General features: G+C 43.2%; 1 protein-coding gene across 1 annotated transcript in view; it reads right to left on the reverse strand.

Annotated features, from left to right (window-relative positions):
• Nucleotides 1–13,053, reverse strand: part of LOC142412472 (protein mono-ADP-ribosyltransferase PARP12-like) — a 29,374-nt gene extending 16,321 nt beyond the window's left edge. Inside the window, exons 1-6 of the mRNA XM_075507809.1 lie at nucleotides 12,671–13,053; nucleotides 9,085–9,217; nucleotides 3,238–3,490; nucleotides 3,023–3,127; nucleotides 2,575–2,643; nucleotides 82–183 (exon numbers count right to left, since the gene is read on the reverse strand). Coding sequence (XP_075363924.1) covers nucleotides 82–183; nucleotides 2,575–2,643; nucleotides 3,023–3,127; nucleotides 3,238–3,490; nucleotides 9,085–9,217; nucleotides 12,671–12,957 — 949 coding nt within the window. The 5' untranslated portion in view covers nucleotides 12,958–13,053. The remainder of the gene's footprint in view (nucleotides 1–81; nucleotides 184–2,574; nucleotides 2,644–3,022; nucleotides 3,128–3,237; nucleotides 3,491–9,084; nucleotides 9,218–12,670) is intronic.
• Between the last annotated feature and the right edge of the window lie 7,204 nt (nucleotides 13,054–20,257).

The following is a 20,257-nucleotide window of genomic DNA, read 5'->3' on the forward strand; positions in this document are numbered from 1 at the left end:
CCGCGAGTCCGAGCCATTGAGCAAGGAGTGCCTCTGCAGACGCTGCTCTCCGAAGATAATATTACTTTCTATAAAGCTTACCTCTAAGTTTGCAGTACTTCCAGACATAGAACACGCATAGCTCATCACACTTATCTTCTTTGTTGTCCTTCGAAGCTTTAGCAGAGGAATTGTCTTTTTTATCTACAGGAAAGAATGAGTCCTTATTTGCCCCTACCAAAATACAACTCTAAGAGAAAGATGTTGCAATTGGTATTTCATCCCAGAAATAACAAAGAGTTGACTGCAGTAGCCAAGTCAAGCACTTTCAGGCTCTGACTATTCCCTGTGCAGCCCACGGCATGACTTAGGGCTTTGAGACTGACCAATAAACCCCTACCACGGAAGAAGGCTCAGTGGGGATGGGCAAAGGCAATGTCATGAAGCTCAGAGTAATGCAAGGTATGACTGACCACAGCTATTGCAAAGAAGCTGACTTTGTCTCAACACAAAGGGGACCAGAGGGTGGCCTTTTTTGTAGATAAATGGCTATGTCAGCTGAGTGGATCAGCTGGTGGTGTAAATGTTTTTCCTCAAGTTAGCCAGACCAGCATGGGGGAAGTGAATACAGGACTCAGCCCAACATAGAGTATAAAAACTAAACAACTATCAAAAGAATTTCAAATAGAGCAACAGGCTTGAGCTGGCTTCAACCCACTTATTTCTTCCTGGGGACTGAGGACAGCGTCGTGACAGTGAGCATATTATACAGACCTAATGGGAATCACATTGGTATTGTGATTGAACCGTGTATTGCAATTGCTATGTTTTGGTAAGCGTAACTTAACATTTGTGTTGTGTTTTCGGTGTATTTTGTATCACTTCGCTACATCAGAAATCTCATTGTACTGGGCCTGGCTAGGATACAGTTAATTTTCTTCATAGCAGCTCATATGATGCTGTGTTTTAGATTTTTGACCAAACCAATGCAGATAACACACTGATGCCCTAGCTTTTGCTCAACAGTGTTTGCACAGCATCAAGGCTTTCTCTGTGCCTGACTCTGCCCCCCAGGGAATAGACTGGGGAGTGCACAACAGGTTGGGAGGGGACACAACCAGGCAGAGGACCCAAGCTAACCAAAGAAATATTCCATACCATATAACATTATGCTCAGCAATAAAAGGGAAAAGAGGGAGTTTTAGGAGGGTTAGCGATCTTTTGCTCAGGAACTGGCTGGGCATGAGCCTATCCGTGGGAGGTGGCGAGTGATTCCCTTTGCATCACTCTTCGTTTGTTTGTTTTCTTCTTGCACTTACCCTTTGCTTTTTTTTTCCCCATGTTGACCCCCAAGTTTTCTTGCTTTTATTCTTTTTTTCCTCTTCCCCTGTCCCACTGGGGCCAGGGGGAAGCAAGCGAGTGGCTGTGTGGTGCCTAGCTGCCCACCAGGGTTAACCCACAAACACCCATGTAACATCAACTATCTTCAAATAAGAAAATTTGATATTAAACATTTGTGCTCGTTTTGGCTGGGATAGAGTTAATTTTCTTCATAGTAGCTAGTATGGAGCTATGTTTTGGATTTCTGCTGGAAACAGCGTTGATAACACAGGGATGCCTTCGTTACTGCTGAGCAGTGCTTACACACAGACAAGGCCTTTTCTGCTTCTCACCACCCCACCAGCGAGTAGGCTGGGGGTGCACAAGAAATTGGGAGGGGACACAGCTGCGACAGCTGACCCCAACTGACCAAAGGGATATTCCACAGCATATGACATCATGCTCACCATATAAAGCTGGGGGAAGAAGGAGGAAGGGGGGGATATTCAGAGTGACGGCATTTGTCTTCCCAAGCAACCATTACGCGTGATGGAGCCCTGCTTTCCTGGAGATGGCTGAACACCTGCCTGCCAATGGGAAGTAGTGAATGAATTCCTTGTTTTGCTTTGCTTGCACGCACAGCTTTTGCTTTACCTATTAAACTGTCTTTATCTCAACCCATGAGTTTTCTCACTTTTACTCTTCTGATTCTCTCCCCTATCCCACCAGGGAGGGAGTGAGCAAGCAGCTCTGTGGTGCTTAGTTGCTGGCTGCAGTTAAACCGTGACAACATTACACCCTCCATGCGTGGAATATCTAAAAGAACCTGTTCAGAGAGTATTGGTCCCTGACAGGCTTTAAAGCCAAGGCCCTCTGCCCAGGAGGACAGGAGATTTATGAGTTCCTATTCACTCACTGGAAGGTATATCAAGACAACCGCTCTACTGACAAAGCTATATCCATTTCCTGGGGACAGAAGGCATGGAAAGATATCACATGCACAGATACAACTTCTGCATCCTTCCCAGGAAGGAAGCAATGTGTCCAGAACAGTACAGAGATCAATCCCAGACTACTCCCCATTGTGCTGCACAATGCTTGGGCAGAAATCTCAAGACTCCTCTCCAGGCCGTCCAGTACTATGGCTTTCAGCATACAGTAGGGTAAGCACATAAGCTGCACTCTGACTACCACAGGGAGCTGAAGGGCTGTGTGAAACCAAATCCCAATGAGAACCACTGATCTCAAGACTGGAGGGTTAGAAACAATCCATACCTTCTTCTTTACTTCCAGCTCCTGTTGGCAACTGGTGTTGGCTCTGAGCAGGTACACTGTTACTGGGATCTGCATCAGAAGAGTGAATGATCAGCACTGCTGGACCAGAACCTCAGCTAGCTGGCAACATCCCAATTTGTGTGTTGACGATTATGTCCATCACAAATATAATTTTCCACTGGCACTCCACAGCTGATATAACAGATCAGCAATAACAGTTACAAATGCCAGCTAGTTAGTTATCAGGAGCCACTCAATAGCAATTTTGCATGCAGTATTTTAGGCAACAGTAATGCAGCTCTCCCTCCCACACGCCTTGGCCATGACTTACTCCATTCCTGAAAGCAGATCAATGTGAGGAGGAAAAAAAAATATGTACATGTTGTAAAAGGGGAAATTGGAAAGCTGATTCCACATGGAAGCAGTTGATACTTATCTAGATATTTACCTTCTGAAGGTGGCATATGCAGTGTGGAGCCCACTGTTTGCAAAGGTACCCTCCTTGTACCTGCTGGTTTTTTCAATAAATTTTCTCTTGGTTTGTGGTTGTGTACTGAAAGCACAGAAAGGATGATGGGGTTTAGCTGTGATGTGAGGCAAGAACGGCTTCTACTCCTATCAAACTCAGAATCCTATTTAAACTCAGTGTTTCTTACAACTTACTTTTCCCTTTCTTCGGGTGTTTGTTGAATTCCACATGCTTGTGATTATATATAGTCTGGATGTTTGAAGCTGTGTTTGCATCAATGCCTCCAGTTTCCAACACTCTCAATGCATGGGTATCCAAGAGGTTATGGGACCTCTTGCATGGCAAAAATCTACATTCCCCTTGGAGAAAGTGTCGACAAATATGAAGCTTGTTGCAGTTGTTTTGCTGGCTGCAGGTACCATCCTTTCTGTTGTAAGAGTAGCAGACCTAGTAGTGGGGAGGATAGATAAAATATGAAATGGAAAAGCACATTAGAATCAGTAATTTTTTTCTTTGTTCTATAAGCATGCAGCTTTAACAGCAGAAAAACTGTGACTAAAAAGCATGTGTTCATTGTGACTTCTTTAATCTGGACAGATTTCTTGCATGGAAGAGCAGGCATTTTCAGCTGACTCATGCATTTTCCGTTTTGAAGTTGTGCAGAGTTTTTTTCCAAGAAAAAGAAAAGCCAATCCAACAAGCATTATTTTTTGCACTTCTAAGGAAGACAGTTACATAACAACTGTTTTACAGTTATTCTATTAAAAAGCAAAACAAAACAAAACAAACCCAAACAAAAACATAACGAAGAACAAAGAACAAGTATATCCACAAAAACATATATACTGTGACAAATGAGGTATTATTTCATGGAGCTCAAACTGCATTTGCAATTCCTATTTGTAAAGCTTATTCTGCGTTGAAGACTTGGGCATCTAAAAATGATAAGAAGAATGCTTTGAGATTAGAGTACATATGGAAAAAGCAATGCACTTCTTTATTCCTCTGCTCACCAAAAAAGAGATATGCAGTGAATTGGACCCAGGGAACAAATCACACACCAAAAACTTCTTCATATTGCTCACCAAGCACCACAGCAACACTTCCACTCCTGCAGCACAGAGGAGCAGCCCATAACAAGAAAGCTGCTTTGAGGAAGACACACAGTCTGGCAGACAGCCCCAACATCACACCAGAACTCTCACGGATCTCCTCCCAACCCCTGTTCCAAGGAACAGAGACAGTTTTTATGCTGTGTTGCAACTGAATATATATAGATTTATATATCAGCTAGGGAATTAGAGATTGCTGGGATGGCAGTGTTTAAAAGACTGAGAAATCAGGCCAGTTTCAACTGCAAAACAACTCTTTACTGCATTCATATAAATTAACAATACCTATGGCCAAAGGCGAGTTCCTTATCGCCATCAGTCAGTGTCACGTACAGAACAATTAGCCTTCACAAACTTACTCTAAATTAGCTGGGAGCATACAAAGGCACAGAACTGAAGTAATTTCAGTTAGCACTGATGGCTACTACCCTTAATGGTTCTTACCCCCTGAGGGAAACAGAAACCAAAGGTGGTTGTCTTCTTTCTTCCCCATCTTCCCTCTGTCATTGTGGATGCTTTATGCTTTTCTACACCTAACACCGCAAAGAATGCTCTCATTTGCTTTTGACATCTTATTTTTGGGATCTGTACTTGTTCTGGTTTTGCTTGTTCTACTGGATTGTTCTGCTTCCATCACATACCCTTCCTGCCTGCTCTGCAGGATTTTAGTTTTACCAGATACCTTGCAGCTTTTACTTCTACATGTTTTCCTGCACCGTTTGCACAATTGTATCACAACTTTCCATTTACCACCTTGCAATTATGGCTATTATTTACATATTTAAGCTCAGCTGCATCACAAAATGTTGTCAGTGGTGTTACAATCTGTTGGGCGCCCATGCAAGATGCTGGCAGCAGGGGTGGCCTCTGTGAGAAGAAGCCAGGGGCTGCCCCACACTGGACACAGCTGGCTCCAACAGACCATCTGCAGGACACAGCTGAGCCTGTCAGCCAAGCTGGTGGCAGCTCTGGGAAAATGTATTTAGGAAAGAGCAAAACGTTGCACAGTAGTGAGGGGGAGTGGGGTGGGGAAAGTGTGAGAAACAGCCCTGTAGACAGCAAGGTGAGAAGAAGGAAGGGTAGGAGGTGCTCCAGGTGCCCGAGCAGAGATTCCCCTGCAGGGCCACCTACAGCTGGTTGCCCAGGACTGCGTCCAGACGGCTGTTGAATATCTCCAAGGGGGGAGACTCCGCAACTCTGGGCAACCTGTGCCAATGCTCAGTCACCCTCACAGTAAAAAAAGCATTTCCTGATGTTCAGAGGGAACCTCCTGTGTTTCAGTTTGTGCCCATCACCTCTGGTCCTGTCACTGAGCATCACTGAAAAGAGCCCAGCTCTGTCCTCTTTACACCCTCCTCTTCAGGTGTTTGTAAACATCAGTGAGATCCCCTGAGCCTTTGCTTCTCCAGGCTAAACAGTCCCAGGTCTCTCAGCCTGCCCTCATGTGAGAGATGTTCCAGTCCCTTCATCATCTTAGTGGCTCTTTGCTGAACTCCCTCCAGTAGCTCCATCACTCTCTTGTACTGAGAAAATAAATTTTGGAAAAATAATTTTGGACTATTTTCAGCTAATGTAGCGGGCCACTGTGGAAGACATTATAATGAAGAGATAGCAACTTCTAGCAAATCTAGGCAGTTTACCTGTAGGCCTTGGTTGCAGAGGCCCGCACGTTATCATTAGTGACAGCCACATAATGGGAGCACATACCATGCCATTAGCATCAGCTGCCTTTAACAAATACCACCTGTATATACTGTTTGTAAGAGCTTGTTCCTATAGAGATGCATAAGAGCATAAGACTCTCAGTGAACCTCGGTGTACCATCTAGAACATTCATTTTATATAGATAGAAGACCAATAGCTTTGGGGTTTTTTTCAGAAAAATACTATAAAGATGTGAAGAACAGCAAAGGTGCTGAATCTCACCATGGATGGGAATTCTGAACAGCAAGCCATGGTCCTACCAGAGGGGTCTGTCTGATGCTGTATTGTCATGGGTTCCCACAACATCAGAAGGGACACATAAGATTTCAACTCATTATAACCTTTAGTAGTAACCAGCTATTTATCTGAAGTATCACGTGCCTTTCTTAGTGAGATCCAGAAGTACCAGCACTTGCCAATGCAAAGCAATTATTCACCTACTCCAGAATTTTGGGTAACACTTTGTTTTTCTGTCCTTCATTTTCCCAACTTTGTCCAAGAAGAATGCAGAAAAGCTTATCATCTACAGAGCACTCTAAGATCTATGTATCAAGAACATATGTAAGTGCTAGGTAATGACAAACAGTCTTGTGGGAGATGCTTTGCAACTTCAGTCACTAAAGAACTCAAATCTTACACCACTGCCAAGGGATGGTCTTCCTCAGTTGAAGGATGTTGCTCTATTTTGGGGGCCCAATACCACTCAGTGTTACCTTCATCTAAAATGTACGTGCCTCACCAAAGTGCCTACATAACAAGAAAAATAAGTTAAGACTTTAAATATGCAGCTTGTTTTTCCAACCCTCCAAGTGAAGATAACTGTTCAAGTTACTGAGCTGGAAACAGTTAGTCCAACATCCACCAGAGACAGACAATCAAGCACAAACTAAGGGCTGTGATATAAACTTATACAGTAGTCCCTTGGTTCAAAGGGGTAACATAGTTCGCTGGATGTTTCTAGAAAAACTTAAAATCACTGCTTTCTTAATAGGTCTTTCCCCAACTCAGTCTTTCCCCCTTAACTTCAATATCCTCTCCTTTCTAGAAACTTTCTCCTCCAGGAATACTGCTAATCAAAACCAGAAGCATAGAGAGCACAGTTTGTCACACAGCCTGAAGCTGGTTTAAGAACTAGCAAAAAAAGCATAAGACTTATGTCTGACACTGGTTTTGGGGGCCAGAGCATAGGAAGTGCTTTCATGTTTGCATCTTCCTGCTCAAGACAGTAGGGGGAAAAAAAAAGGCAACTAAAATACGGAATTGGGTAAAAGCTGAGAGAGTACTAAAAATACAAACATTTTGTATGGAGCACCCATTACGCAAAATATCACTTTAGGGTAGTGGTAGGTAATACCAGCCACTTAAGTTACAAAGTGAAGCTCCCAGAGATTTAAAGACACTGAATCTGGTTGAGGGCGATTTTGTAGAGCATCTAGAGGAAAATGCATTAAATATGATGTTAGTATGCCAGACGGAAGTTTTACATGGGAGCATCAGAGTAAACTATCAAACCAGAACAAAGTGCTGCCTCAGCTAAACAGGGAATCCACTAATTAGCTACATCAAGAAAGCACACTGCCCCTTGCATTTGCCAAGAAACAAAAAAAAGGAGAGCCAGAGAAAAGGTGAGGGAAAGTGTAAAACCCCCTGATTTTGGGGTCCTGTTGTGTTTTTCTTACCCTGCACCCCAGTTCACGTCACAGAAGACCAAAGTTTCCTCTTGCTTGAGAGCTTCACACATTGCTATTTGTCAGCACACACACAGCCAGTCAGCATTTCTAAACAAGAAAAAGCCAAGCTGGCTTTCTCACCCTTTTCCCCAGCTCCCAGTTTTATGAATGGCCTCCATTGATCAGTTTTCTGTTGTTTCTGCTATTTTACTCCATAAAAGGAGTTAAGGTGCTCAATTAGAAGTAATTAACAATGCCTGCAAGTGGTGAGGGCTGAACAGATCTATAGATAAGACTTTAAGAGTAATACCAATCAATGATCGTTGCTACTATCTGCTCATTACTGGGAGTAATTAAACAAGAAACACTTAAGTTTTAGATGCAGCTGTAAATCAAAGATATTATTAAACCTCCCTGCTCATCACCACCATGCTCCTTGAATCTGCCAGCACAACATATTTTAAAACACTACAAAAAAACCCAAACAACAACAACAACAACAACAACTTATTTTGTCAAAGTCCAGCACTGTCACAGCAGGGAATAAGAAAACAATAGAACTGTTATGCCAACAGATCTGTGGAGATTATAACCTCCAAAAGACAAGGGTAACAGGTAGTACTCTGGTAATTTCTTAACCAGGAGCAACTGTAGCCAGAACAGGATATTCTTGGCTTTGAAACAGCCATACCTTGAAGATAGCACTGCCCTTATACACACATGCAGAACCAGAATGGATCGTTCAGCCAAATTTAACAAAATCAATGACTTGCATATAAACTGGACAAAGGCTGCTTCGTAGAAAATTAGTGTACAAAAACTCAGTGTGCTTTGGAAGGGGCAGATTTTACATAAAACTGACTGCAGTCATTTGGTCATTTTCTCATACATTTTTCTCACTCCCCTATACCCTAAAGCACCAAAACGTGCAGGCCCCCATAGGCTGGAAAAGGAAAGGGGCCCTCGCTTCCTAGTCTCCATCATCTCTTGGAGAAGAGCCAACAAACGGGTTTTGGTCAGGCCTTTTATCCTGTAAGCACGTACAATTATTGTGATCTTTCACCTCCATCTTGCTTACCTTGCCATCTGTAAATCTCTGGTGAAGTTGTTGACTTTTGTTATTTACTTGTTTTGAGTAACTTTATGGCTATCCTGTTGGGATAACAGGAACAGCACGCAAAACAGGCTGTATCCTTGCTGTCCGCTTCCTGCTGTCAGAGGGCAGGTCTTCTGCTGACAAGTCGCAGATGACATGGCCTTACCAAGGTGCAAGGTGATATTTATGTAAGCAACACACTCCTCAGTGTTTAACAGTTTAATTGCTGTTATTTTTTTTGGTTATAAGTACACGGCACTTTCACAACACTTGCTCCATGTTGTTTCTTCTGGTGCTTTCACACACAGCCATTCCCATTCATACTTCATTCAGACTAATCTTAATATTTCTGTTACATATCTTAACAGCTTGAAATTGAGATCAGACCTCCACCTTCTCTCTTACCCTCTCCCATTCCTAATTAACAAAAGCTTCTTTTAAGAAATCAGTACAACTCACATCAGGGAGGAGGAAAGGGTCATTTTGGAGAAGCAGGACTCGCAGCTCATTCTCATCGAGGCCAGACAACTCATGAGTCTTTAGAACTTTTTTGTTCTCAGCATTGGTGATGTCATGCGAGTACTTACAAGATCTGCAAGAAAATACACAGAAGTATAAATGTTTACTTTTTCAGTCAAGTTGATTTAAAGAAGAACCTCAGATAACGCTGAGCTTGGGAAAAGTCAGGGAGAGAAAGGCAGTTTGGCGAAAGTCCCTGTGAACATTTAGATGGTCTCTGTAATTAGGTACAGAACGGACCAAACAGCATAACTCTGTGAAATACAGTAGCATTATTATCCCCTTTTTAAACATGGATGTGGCCAGACCACTTCTAAGAAAGCCAGCAGCACAGATTTGAAGGTAAGCCTGTCTACCCCACACTTTCTTCCACTCCAGTAAGAGGCAAATCAAATCACACGATCTGAACAGCTGGAGGGAAAGCTAATTTTAGAGGAATACATCAACAACAGCAGAAGTTGCAACACCCTTGATTTTGTGAAGGTAAAAGGTTGTTGTCTCAGCAGTGGCATGTAAAGAAAGATGCAAAAGTCTGAGAGTGCAAAACAAAGAGATAATGAAGTTGAAAACAACACAATTCGTTATTTTTGCTGTCTGGGACGTTAAAAAAAGAAAAAATTCCAATAAAGTTCATTAACTTCTGAGTTTTGGATAAAGAAGCGACTAAAGGACAATAACGAAGATGCTGGTGCCACTTGCTAACACAAGAGAAATGTCTCAAGTGAGTATAAACTACAGAGTGAGAAAGATTGCCTTTTTTTTGCATCTATTTGAAAAGATACTGCAAATCAATAATAAGAAGAGAAACATAATCAACCTGTGCATTAATTCAATGACGTAAAATATACCTTCCTTATGTCTTTCTCTTCAAAAGCATGATTTGATACAGCCTTAAGAGTAGACATACTCAACCAATAAAAGTAGCTGTTAATCTACCAGACTCAAGTCTCTGTTCCTTTTATCCTTTTAGCCTCCAGTTAACTCCTGAAACTCTCCTCGTGAAAGCTTTTTTACCTCATGCTGTGCCTGATCCAATCCTTCTGTGCAGACCCTTGTGTAGACATTTTGCCCCTGACACCCACTACCTGCTGGACACATTGCTTTGTAAGCAAATAAATAAGAATGTGAAGTCTGAAGGGCAGAAGTGTGCCATCTTTGGTCCTGAGAAACAATCTTCTAAGGATACTAGACTCTGTAGACACTCGATTAATGGCTATGAAGGTAGGAGAGCTAGAGACTATTCGAGGTGGGAGCCGTCACCAGCGTTCCTCCACAGTTAACTTCAGATTCCAGCGACAGTCACATAGTGAGCTACATCACTTGAGTACATATTTCTAAGTCAAAGGTTGAAACAGTCCACAAATACAGTGATAATCAATCAGCTGAGTTTAACAACACATTTAGAAAAAAAGCAGTGAAAAGTTACTTGCGAGACACAAGTTAAAAACGGATTTAACTGGACTAAAATCTTGATTCCACTAAATAGGAAGACCCCAGTAACTTGTACAGACATTTTTCTTTCAAAAAAATCTAAATCAAAAAGGATGCAAGATCTGGAAGCAAGGCTATTGTTGTGGTTTAACCCCAGTTGGCAACCAAGCACCACACAGCTGCTCGCTCACCTCCCCACCCCCCAGTGGGATGGGGGAGAGAATGGCAAAGGCAAAAGTAAGAAAACTCATGGGTTGAGATAAGAACAGTTTAACAATTGAAATAAAATAAAATAAAAATAATAATAAAAAATTGTAATGAAAAGGAAAACAACAAAAAAGAGAGAGAGAAACAAAACCTAGGAAAAACAAGTGATACAACCACTCACCACCTGCTGACCGATGCCCAGTCCGTCCCCGAGCAGCGACCGCTGCCCCCCGGCCAACTCCCCCCCGTTTATATACTGAGCATGATGTCATATGGTACGGAATAGCCCTTCGGCCAGTTTTGGTCAGCTGTCCTGGCTATGCTCCCTCCCTCCCGGCTGTGCACCTCCTCACTGGCAGAGCATGGGAAGCTGAAAAGTCCTTGACTTAATATAAGCACTGCTTAGCAACAACTAAAACATCAATGTGTTATCACATTATTCTCATTCTAAAACACAGCTCTGTACCAGCTACTAGGAGGAAAATTAACTCTATTCCAGCTGAAACCAGGACAGCTAGATTTTTACCTTATCAGTTAAAAAATATTCTCTGTCTTGATCCATGTAGTCCACCTAGCAGTATTTCTGCCCCCTCATTTTAATCAACCTCCCTCCACGAAAGGCATACCCTTATTAATTATTAACACATACAAAGGTGATTTTAAATACTTAGTCCTATTGAGAGGACAGAATGGTTTATCGTTACAAAGGGAATCACATCACTGCATGTTTTAGTTCACACAGAGTCATCCAGCGCGAGTGCCCGTAGGCACTTGAAGGTATTTCTACCAGTGAGTCACATGAAAGCTTATCGTACCATCAGTAAAGTGAGAAACAGTAAGAAAATGTTAGCATCCTAATACTTTGCTAGTACCATTTTGAGATAGACACGGCCTTTCCCCTCCATCCTCTTTGGATCCGAGCGCACAACGAGCTACTTTGCTGGGGCAGAAGAGGAAGAATCTGGTGGGGTATTAGCATATTACTAACACTGCAACAGGGCAAGGCCTGGGGCTTGGGGGATTACACTGCAAACTCTTCCATCAGAGCTCACTGTTGCCATTGATTGTCACTGAAAAGCTTCTGGGTTTCACTTCTTTATTTGGTTTTGGTTTCCTTTATCATTATTTTTTTAAACTAGGTACCACCTTTGGCCGACCTGTGCCTAGAGAGGCTGCCGGGCCTACCCTTCCTGTGAGTCCTCCGTACTTCCAGAAAACGGGACCGCTGTACAAGGGTAATCAAACACCGCCTCTTGCAGAAAGGGCTGTAAGCGGAGCAGTGACTTAGAGCAAAACTAAGTGCTTGTAACTTTCTAGATTAAAACCAGATGGCATGCTAACACTTTGTTTTTTCTTACTTAGAGAAATATTTGTAAACTATTTCATCCAGATGCCAGTGGGCTGAGGGGTGGCGGTCACAGACAAGCGGCTTTAACAAAAAATCGTAATACTGACAAAGAAAACGAGGCTTCAGAAAACTGCAGCCTACCGCGGTCCCTCCGGGCTGTTACCAAACCAGCGAGAAGAGCAAACGAGTCCTTCGCGAGCACGAAACGCCCGGTACGAGGCTGTACCCGAGGGGGGGACTGGGCTTCTCCCGCAGGGAGCCGGGGCAGAAGGGGCCGGGGCAGGAGCGGCACCCCCGGCGGAGCAGGCCGGCCGGCACAGCCGAGGGACGGGAGCGGCCGCAGGCTGCCGCTGAGCCGCCCCGGGGCCAGTCCCGACGGCGGCCGGTTCCGGGGAGAAGCCCGGGGGGTCGGGGGTGTGTGCGGGGGGGGTCGGGGGTATGTGTGGGGGGGTCGGGGGTATGTGTGGGGTGCCCCCCTCCCCTCCGCGAGGGCGGCCGGCGCCAACGGCTGCCCGCGCCCCGCCGTCCCCCCGCGCTCACCTGGGCCCCAGGTTGCACTTGCCCATGAGGTGGAGCTTGCAGAGGTGCAGCCGTGCGCAGCCCCCGCACGCCTTGAGGACGCAGAGCCGCACGGGCGACAGGGCCAGGACCCTCGCGTCGCCGCCGTCCTGCAGCACCAGGAACCGCTGGGGACCGGCCGCCGACAGCGTCTCCTCCAGCTGCTGCGCCGAGAGACCGACGTGCTGCCGGAGCTCCGGCAGCCCCAGCTGCCCGCCCTGGGCGCACAGGGTCTTGGTGAGGAAGCAGCACACCGCCGGGTCGCTCATCGTTCCCCCTTCGCCTCGGCCGGCCGCGACGGGACGCGACGGGACGGAGTGAGACTCCGCGACTGCCGCCCAGCCCGGGCTCGAGAGGAATCGAAACCGAAGGCGCGGGGCGGGCTCGGCGGCGGGCGGGGCCTAGGGCTGTGGGAGCGCTGAAGGTAAGGCGGGAAGCCGGCGCCCAGCGCCACGAGGGAAACCCGGCGGCTTCCTCGGCTGGAAACCACGCAGGAGACAAATAATGCCAGAAGTGATTGAAAGGGGTGTGGAGTTTTCTTCTTCCCTTTTTTTTTTTTCTTTTTTTAAATGCCGCATTCTTTGCTGTTTCAGATGAATGGATTCGGCAATGAGCTGCCGCCTGGATGCAATTCCATGTATAGTATTGTTATCGGTCCCTATATATCAAGTATGGATCCCAGCTAGTCCCTCCCAGAGCGTGTACACAGACCAGAGCACCAGCGTCCACTGAAGGACTTCTTCGCCTCGCTGCTAACTTCTGCTCTCTCTACCTATACGTAACACTAACACAAATGTAGTACAGAGCATTAAGCCTGTAATGTAGGAGAAAAACTTATCATACCCAAATAATTATAGTATTTATGTAGCAATGCCATTACTTTTCTTTCTTTCAGATTAGCAGTCAGCTGCTGATCAAGGCTGGTTGCAGAGCGGTGTCCTGGCAGGGGGTGTGAAGCCGAGAAATGACCGGTTCCTGTTAATGCTGAAGTAGGGTCTGTGGGACTGGGGAGAAGCACGGCAAAGAGTAAATCGGAAAGATGGGGAGAGGGCTGAGTACTAAATCCATTCAAGATGAGTTTTTGTATTCAAACTGTTGGGCAGTGCAAGCTTAAGAAACGGAAAGTATCAACTACTCCCTCTGGATCAGGAAGTTAACCTCAAAAATAAAGTGAATGCCAGCCTGTGTTGCCTGGTGCTACTGCCTAATCTGAAAGGCATGCGAAACTACCCAGTTGCTGTACGAACAATGGCTGTTCAGGTCATAGAAAGAGAACCACCTCGAGGAATGTGACCAAGGTGGCACAGTCCGTTGTTTTGCTTGCTTTCTTGAAGGGAATATGGAAGGATCTTTTCATCGGGCATATTTTCCCATATTTGCCCTCTTGCTATTATACTTGAACAAATGAACTAATTTAAAGAAATCAATATAAAAGGAGAGGCAGAAGGAGTTTACCACATCAGTTCTAGCTTTCGAAGATAAATTGATAGTTCTGGGCTGGTTTATGTTCTAGGCATACATACGTGCATTCTCAGGTTGTCAACAGGTTCTCGAGGACGATAAAACAGATACTCAATGTAGTTTCAAGACTGACTGATAAGGTAGAAAATTATTCAAACAGTGACTCAGCAATGTATTGCCAACTCCAAACAGTAGGTAATAATCATTAATCAGGCAAACCTTTCAGTCATTTGCTTATATTTGTCTTCTGTTTTTCAGCCGGTTCCAGTGAAAACATGCATTTGTGCATTAGTGCACTGAGAAATCTGAACTATGTGGGCAGAGGAGCTTTACTGGATATTTTTTTGGAACAGTATTAACAGCAGGGAGCAGGAAAGTAAGTGAAGCACTGCAAGCAGAAAGAAGCTGCAAATACAGTCTTGGCAAGCATGTTCTATTCTGCACTTAAATACACTTATGAAGGGGTTTGGAACAGTCCCGAGTGAAAGCAAACAAAGCAACATTACCGGATTTATTCTGTTTGTTGGTATAATGTTTTGCAAATACAAATGCCCCAAATACTTCATTTCCTTACCAACTTCAAACAGAACTGGTTTATGTGAAACGACAGAACTGGGTGAGGCAGAAGGGATCACTGTATCAAGAAGTCCCAAACTGGCATTATTTTCACAGGGCAGTGAGTGATTCCAGCCTTAAATATCAAGCCATTTGCTTAAAGTTAGAAACCACTGAAAAAGTGGCTGGGTTGATGTAACCTCTTGCTGCTGCTAAAAATGTAATCCCTGTACATCTTTCTCTCTGGTGTCTTCTACTTCCAGCTGTAATGTCTCCCTGTTTGCCCTGGCTCTGGTATTCACCTGACTCCTTAGTAAGCTGAATCAGCTTTCAGAGAATTGAAACTGAAATATCGAGTGGTATGAATGAAGTATGAATGGAAATGGCTGTGTGTAAGCACCAGAAGAAACAGCAGAACAAAGGTTAAAAGAATGGCCTGTGTTGATAACCAAAGACATGGTTTAAGGCAGTAAAATTGAGAAATATGTTGTTTCTCTCAAACCAGGAAGACCTGCACTCTGTAGCATAGACAACTTGTCTGCAGAAGACCCTACCGTCTGACAGCTGGACATGGCAGGAAGATACAGCACATCACAAATGCCATTTCTTTTCCTGTTTGTCCAACTGGAAGCAGACCATAGCCTCAGAAACTCAAAATGAAGAACACGAGGTGCACACGCACCTCGGTGCTTGTGAGTGTGGGGTTTGACAGTGTGAATGAAGTTAAATAAATTGAATGAACATGAATAAGTGGGGGAACTGAGTGAAATGAATGCATACCTAAACACAACTTCTGCAGCTTAACTGGATGCAGCTGGATTTTGAAAAAAATTTTGCCTTGCCTGATGTATTGGCAGTCCAAACGCACAGTATGTTGTTACGCTCAGTCCTGTGGAACCGCTCTGCTGTGTGTGAAGAAGAGGCTATTCCTGCTCTAAATAGCCTGCACAGCCCGGCTTGCCTGGTAGCTCTGATGACATCAGCAGTTCTGTCTCTGAGGATGGCTAAAGTATGCGGAAACACCCTGGCAATGATGCTGCCAAACCAACTTCCCCTCTTTGCCAGCATGTGGCTAGTTCAGTTTCTCTCATTGTCAGCCCCATCCTACTTCTTGAGAACCCTCTTTCAGGTCTCAGCTTTGGCTCACCTTATAGTTATTCTCTCCGATGCAACCAACTATTATTCTTGTTCTGATTTCCCCAGACTGTTTCAAATACCATTTTGCAGAACATGCTGGTGTCGTGGGTATAGGCCTCACATAGATCACTTATTCCACTGCTTGGCCTGGGCCAATCAGGAATAGCTGGGATTACGCACAGGTTGCTTATATTAAGCCCCTGGCAATAAATTACAGGACCACAAGGAGCAGATATATTAATTACTATTTATTACTGTTGACACATCATACAGAGGTATCACACATAATGAATAATGAAATATTAAGTGACCTGAGCAAGCATTAAATAATAAGATTTACATACCGAGCCAGAGGTCTCCTTGCTTGGATGCAACCAAGTGCAAATGGGCTGGAGATCTGCTGGCTTTACACTTGATCTTACTTTTATACACCTACACCTTCGTCTTTTATGTAGGTAGCATAATACCAGAACTTGTTCGATGTTTACGTAGCGAGTGATGTTCAAACAGATCCTTCTTAAGCAAGCATATATGAGTCTGCCTTTCTTTGTGGTTTAGCAACCTATTGTGGTTTAGCAACCTATTTCTGTTTGTTATTTGTCCGTGGGAGGCTTTGACAGTGGTCAGATCACTTCTTACTCCACCAAGGGCTACTTTGTGTCCTGCGACACCCTTTCCTTACCGTCACAGCTTGCCAGTTATCTTTTTGGTTCTCAGCAATCATTCGTATAACAATTTCCTTTTGACAGTACAAGAGCGCTGTATATCATTAGTACATTCATTTTTTCTTAACATTGCTAGATTTTGATATCTAATATCCCAAGAGGTCTTATTAAAATTTGACTTACAGCTTTTATACCATAGCATACATACATTACAGTCTTCAACCAGATAGGACCCATCGCTAACAAATGCAAATTCAGTGTCATAACAACGCATGGGTAGTAATAATGGCTTATGACACCAAAGATTACTTGTACCTTGTGCTTGTAGGCATTGTTTCCAACCCCAGAACAGCAATCCCTCAATGGTCCCATTGTTACCAGATTCCCAAAGATCCACGTAACAATGTCCGTGTGTCAATCCAATAGCTATGTTATAGCACGTCAACGTTAAAATCCAATTCTTCAAATAAGTTTTCAAAACCTGTCCCAGGGGACGGAATACCAGATTCAGACAATGAGTGGTGATGGAGGTCTGCACCCAGTTCCTTGAAGAGCTGCTGTACATCCAGTGATGGAGACTCTGAAAGTATAGGAGATGTTGTGGCTGTTCCATCAGGATGGCCATCCCATGTGGTTGGGCAATATCTTCGTCCTGTCAGATAGTGTGATCGGTGCTAGTTCCTTCGCCGGAGTCTGTATCCAGACAGGTGGTGTGCCTTTGAGAGTAGTAAGAGTCGGTTGCATGGCCACAGGGTACTGTTCATGATCGATTTCGGTGTCTGGTTTTAATGTCTGTACAGATAGAATTCCATCCCATATTTTTGAGTTGTCGCTTTGGAGTAGTGGTGTAGTATGCTCTGTCTCCGTTTTCTTTTTGCTTAATTAGATATTTACTATGATAGATATAAACACAATAACAACAAGTGTGTCTAAAAATAATAGTAGAATCCTGGTCACAACTTGGCATTAGTACCAGGATAGTTTTATAATGAGTAAGTATACTTTTACTATAAAAGGTCTATAAAGCCATAACATTGCTAACGTAGCCTAATCTTGCGATTCCATCTTCTCACTCTGTTTCACGTTTCGTAGCAATCCAACTGATTAATTTGATGACTAGCACTAGTATAATCAACAAAACCACTCCTATTATCATGGGTTTTGCATAAGCTAACAAGTCAAAAACCGTACCAAAAATTCCAGATGTTACATCCTTGATGCCATTAGCTATGCCCTTGATGGCTTCAGCTGCAGCAGGCCAGATGTCTGCAATGGATTCTGACAGTCTATTTAACCATTGAGGTATATCTCCTTCATGTAAATCTATTCTCAGTAATTCAGTATTTGCTTTCTCAATCATATCACAAACTGAGTCCCAGAGGAAGCCAGCTCCATTTTTATTTGTCTAAGATCAGCTATAATACCTATCATATGCGGTAAGCTGACTGACAGTGGTGGCACGTGTATATTTTCTTGTATTACTGTATTTATTCTAAGGGGTCGTTTAAACTGCTATCCATAGCAAGTCACTGTCTCATTTACTGTGATCAGAGATGGCTGATATGGTGGTACGTTACACTCATCCAAACTGGTCATTAATATGTAACTCCCATTCTTCAATGGGTCAGTTCTAAGGTATGGGGAGACAATAGGTTCTGCCATTATAGGACATCTGGATCCAGTTTGGTTACCACATGGCTCATGCTCGATGACCTCATCACAAATAAGAATCCTGTTCATAGCATTCTCTTACTTCTAAATATTTTACTTCCCCGCACCCTTGGGTTATTAGGGTATAGGGATGTTTTAACCAGATTCTTCCTCCTTTATTTCCAGTATATACCACATGACCATAACTGACAATTTTCCAATTAGTAGGATATATTCTTTGTGGTATAACAATTTTTTAATATAGGATTTCCCAGACTCTTTTTTCTGATTTGTCAACCCGTTGTTGTATATCATAAGCTAATCCCCTAGCTGTCCTTCTTATTAAAGTCATAATTTAATCTGTGACTTGTCATTGTTCTTGTATCCATGTTGAGTTTAAAATGTTCCAATCAACCTTCCCTCCAATTAAAAGGATTCTTAAATTCTGTATATGAGAATGTATCATTACTGTGGTAATGGTTTGACTCGTTTGAATCACATCATCAATTGTATGATCAGCAAATGTAATAAGCTGATTTCATAGCAGATGTATCCCTTTTGCTAATTCTTTATCATTTAAATCAGATATTTTGGCAATTTTAGTAATGGAACTACCTAGGATCAATCTGGCTGCTTGTATCTTTTGTAGATTAGTAGTAGATCTCTTTCGCTTAGTATAGCTGCCTCTTGTTTTTTTAGGTGTGTCTACTATCGTGTAATTTAGGAAGGTTTCATTTGTGCCCCAGAGAGCTTGTCCTCGTGATATGTCTAAGATTGAGACTGGCTGGCATGTGGTTAAGTTGCACGGATACCATTCTTCCTGTTTTTGTACATATAATGTCTGCTTCATTCCACTAGTTACGTCATCCACTGGGTGTTTTTGTGAGTGAAATAAATGTTGCTGGTATAGAGAATATAGTGAATAATTCTGTCACTGGACCTGCTTAGCTTCAATGCACCAGGGTCTGGGAAATGCGTGATCATGTAAAAGGAGTCCCATATCTACTCCATGACTGACTTTTTCCATCCTGCTATATTTAGGGTATAATAAATATTGCTGATCATAATATTGTAATTGGAGAAAATCTTCCCCAGTGGCATTTTGAATCACCCTGCAAAACTGACATGCATATGGGTGTTTACATGAACTGCTTAGGTTTTCACAACCTTTTATCTGTGTTATATTTGCCCAAGTCATCTGACAATCGCTCTCCATGCATGAGTGTTTATAATATGTGCCATTCAGAAATACTGTAAGTTCCGGATGTCTACAAAATGACAGGTCATCCATAGATTTGAACTATTTCCCTTTTGCTTGATCATGCCAATCATTTGGAAGGGCATCCTTTTTTACTTTCCCTGTTTCCCTGTCTTGAATCAGCTCCTTTATCTGAGTGACATAGGCTAAGAATAGCTCCTTTTGTATCATTTTATTCTTGTTCCACCACAAAGGATAGGCATCATCCATACACATTAGTGCTCCAGTAAATGTCTCATGTCTCCCTGGTAGCCTATATGTCTGTAGCTTTGCTCTCTGTTTTAACCTCTGTAGCCTTTTCCATTCCGGTTCCGTAACAGAGAATGGAGGTTCTACCCCGTAGTCTTTACTAGCAAATCGAGGGTATCCTCTTTCAGGGTGTGCACAATAGTCAGCTATTACTTTGGGATTCTGGCCTTTTTCATAGTTCCCCATAATCAATCCAGTAACAATGTGTAAATTCATGGTAACTTTTCTTTTGAATATAGTCTTGCTGAGTTTCTGGACCATCTAAAGGTATTTCAAAACTAAGAGTAATATCTTTAAGCTGTTTCATTTCCTTAGTTAGGAGCTGGGTAAGAATCTCTTTTCCAACAAGATTTCCTAAATTGTTTGCTTCAGCCATATGATCCAAATCTAATATCAATATCTGGGATATGCCTAGCACCCTCTCCTTGGTCACTATCGGTTTCGGAAATGGTTCCCAGTATAGTCCCTGTTTTAATCCTGCAACAGTCACATTTACCAGTAACGGATGATCATATAATCCTCTCCTGATTCTATGAATAGATGGTGATTGATGTATTGTTTGATTCCAAGTAATTGTAGGGCCTTGTCTCTCTA

The sequence above is a fragment of the Mycteria americana genome, chromosome 1, assembly GCF_035582795.1.
Source record: "Mycteria americana isolate JAX WOST 10 ecotype Jacksonville Zoo and Gardens chromosome 1, USCA_MyAme_1.0, whole genome shotgun sequence".
NCBI lineage: Eukaryota > Metazoa > Chordata > Aves > Ciconiiformes > Ciconiidae > Mycteria > Mycteria americana.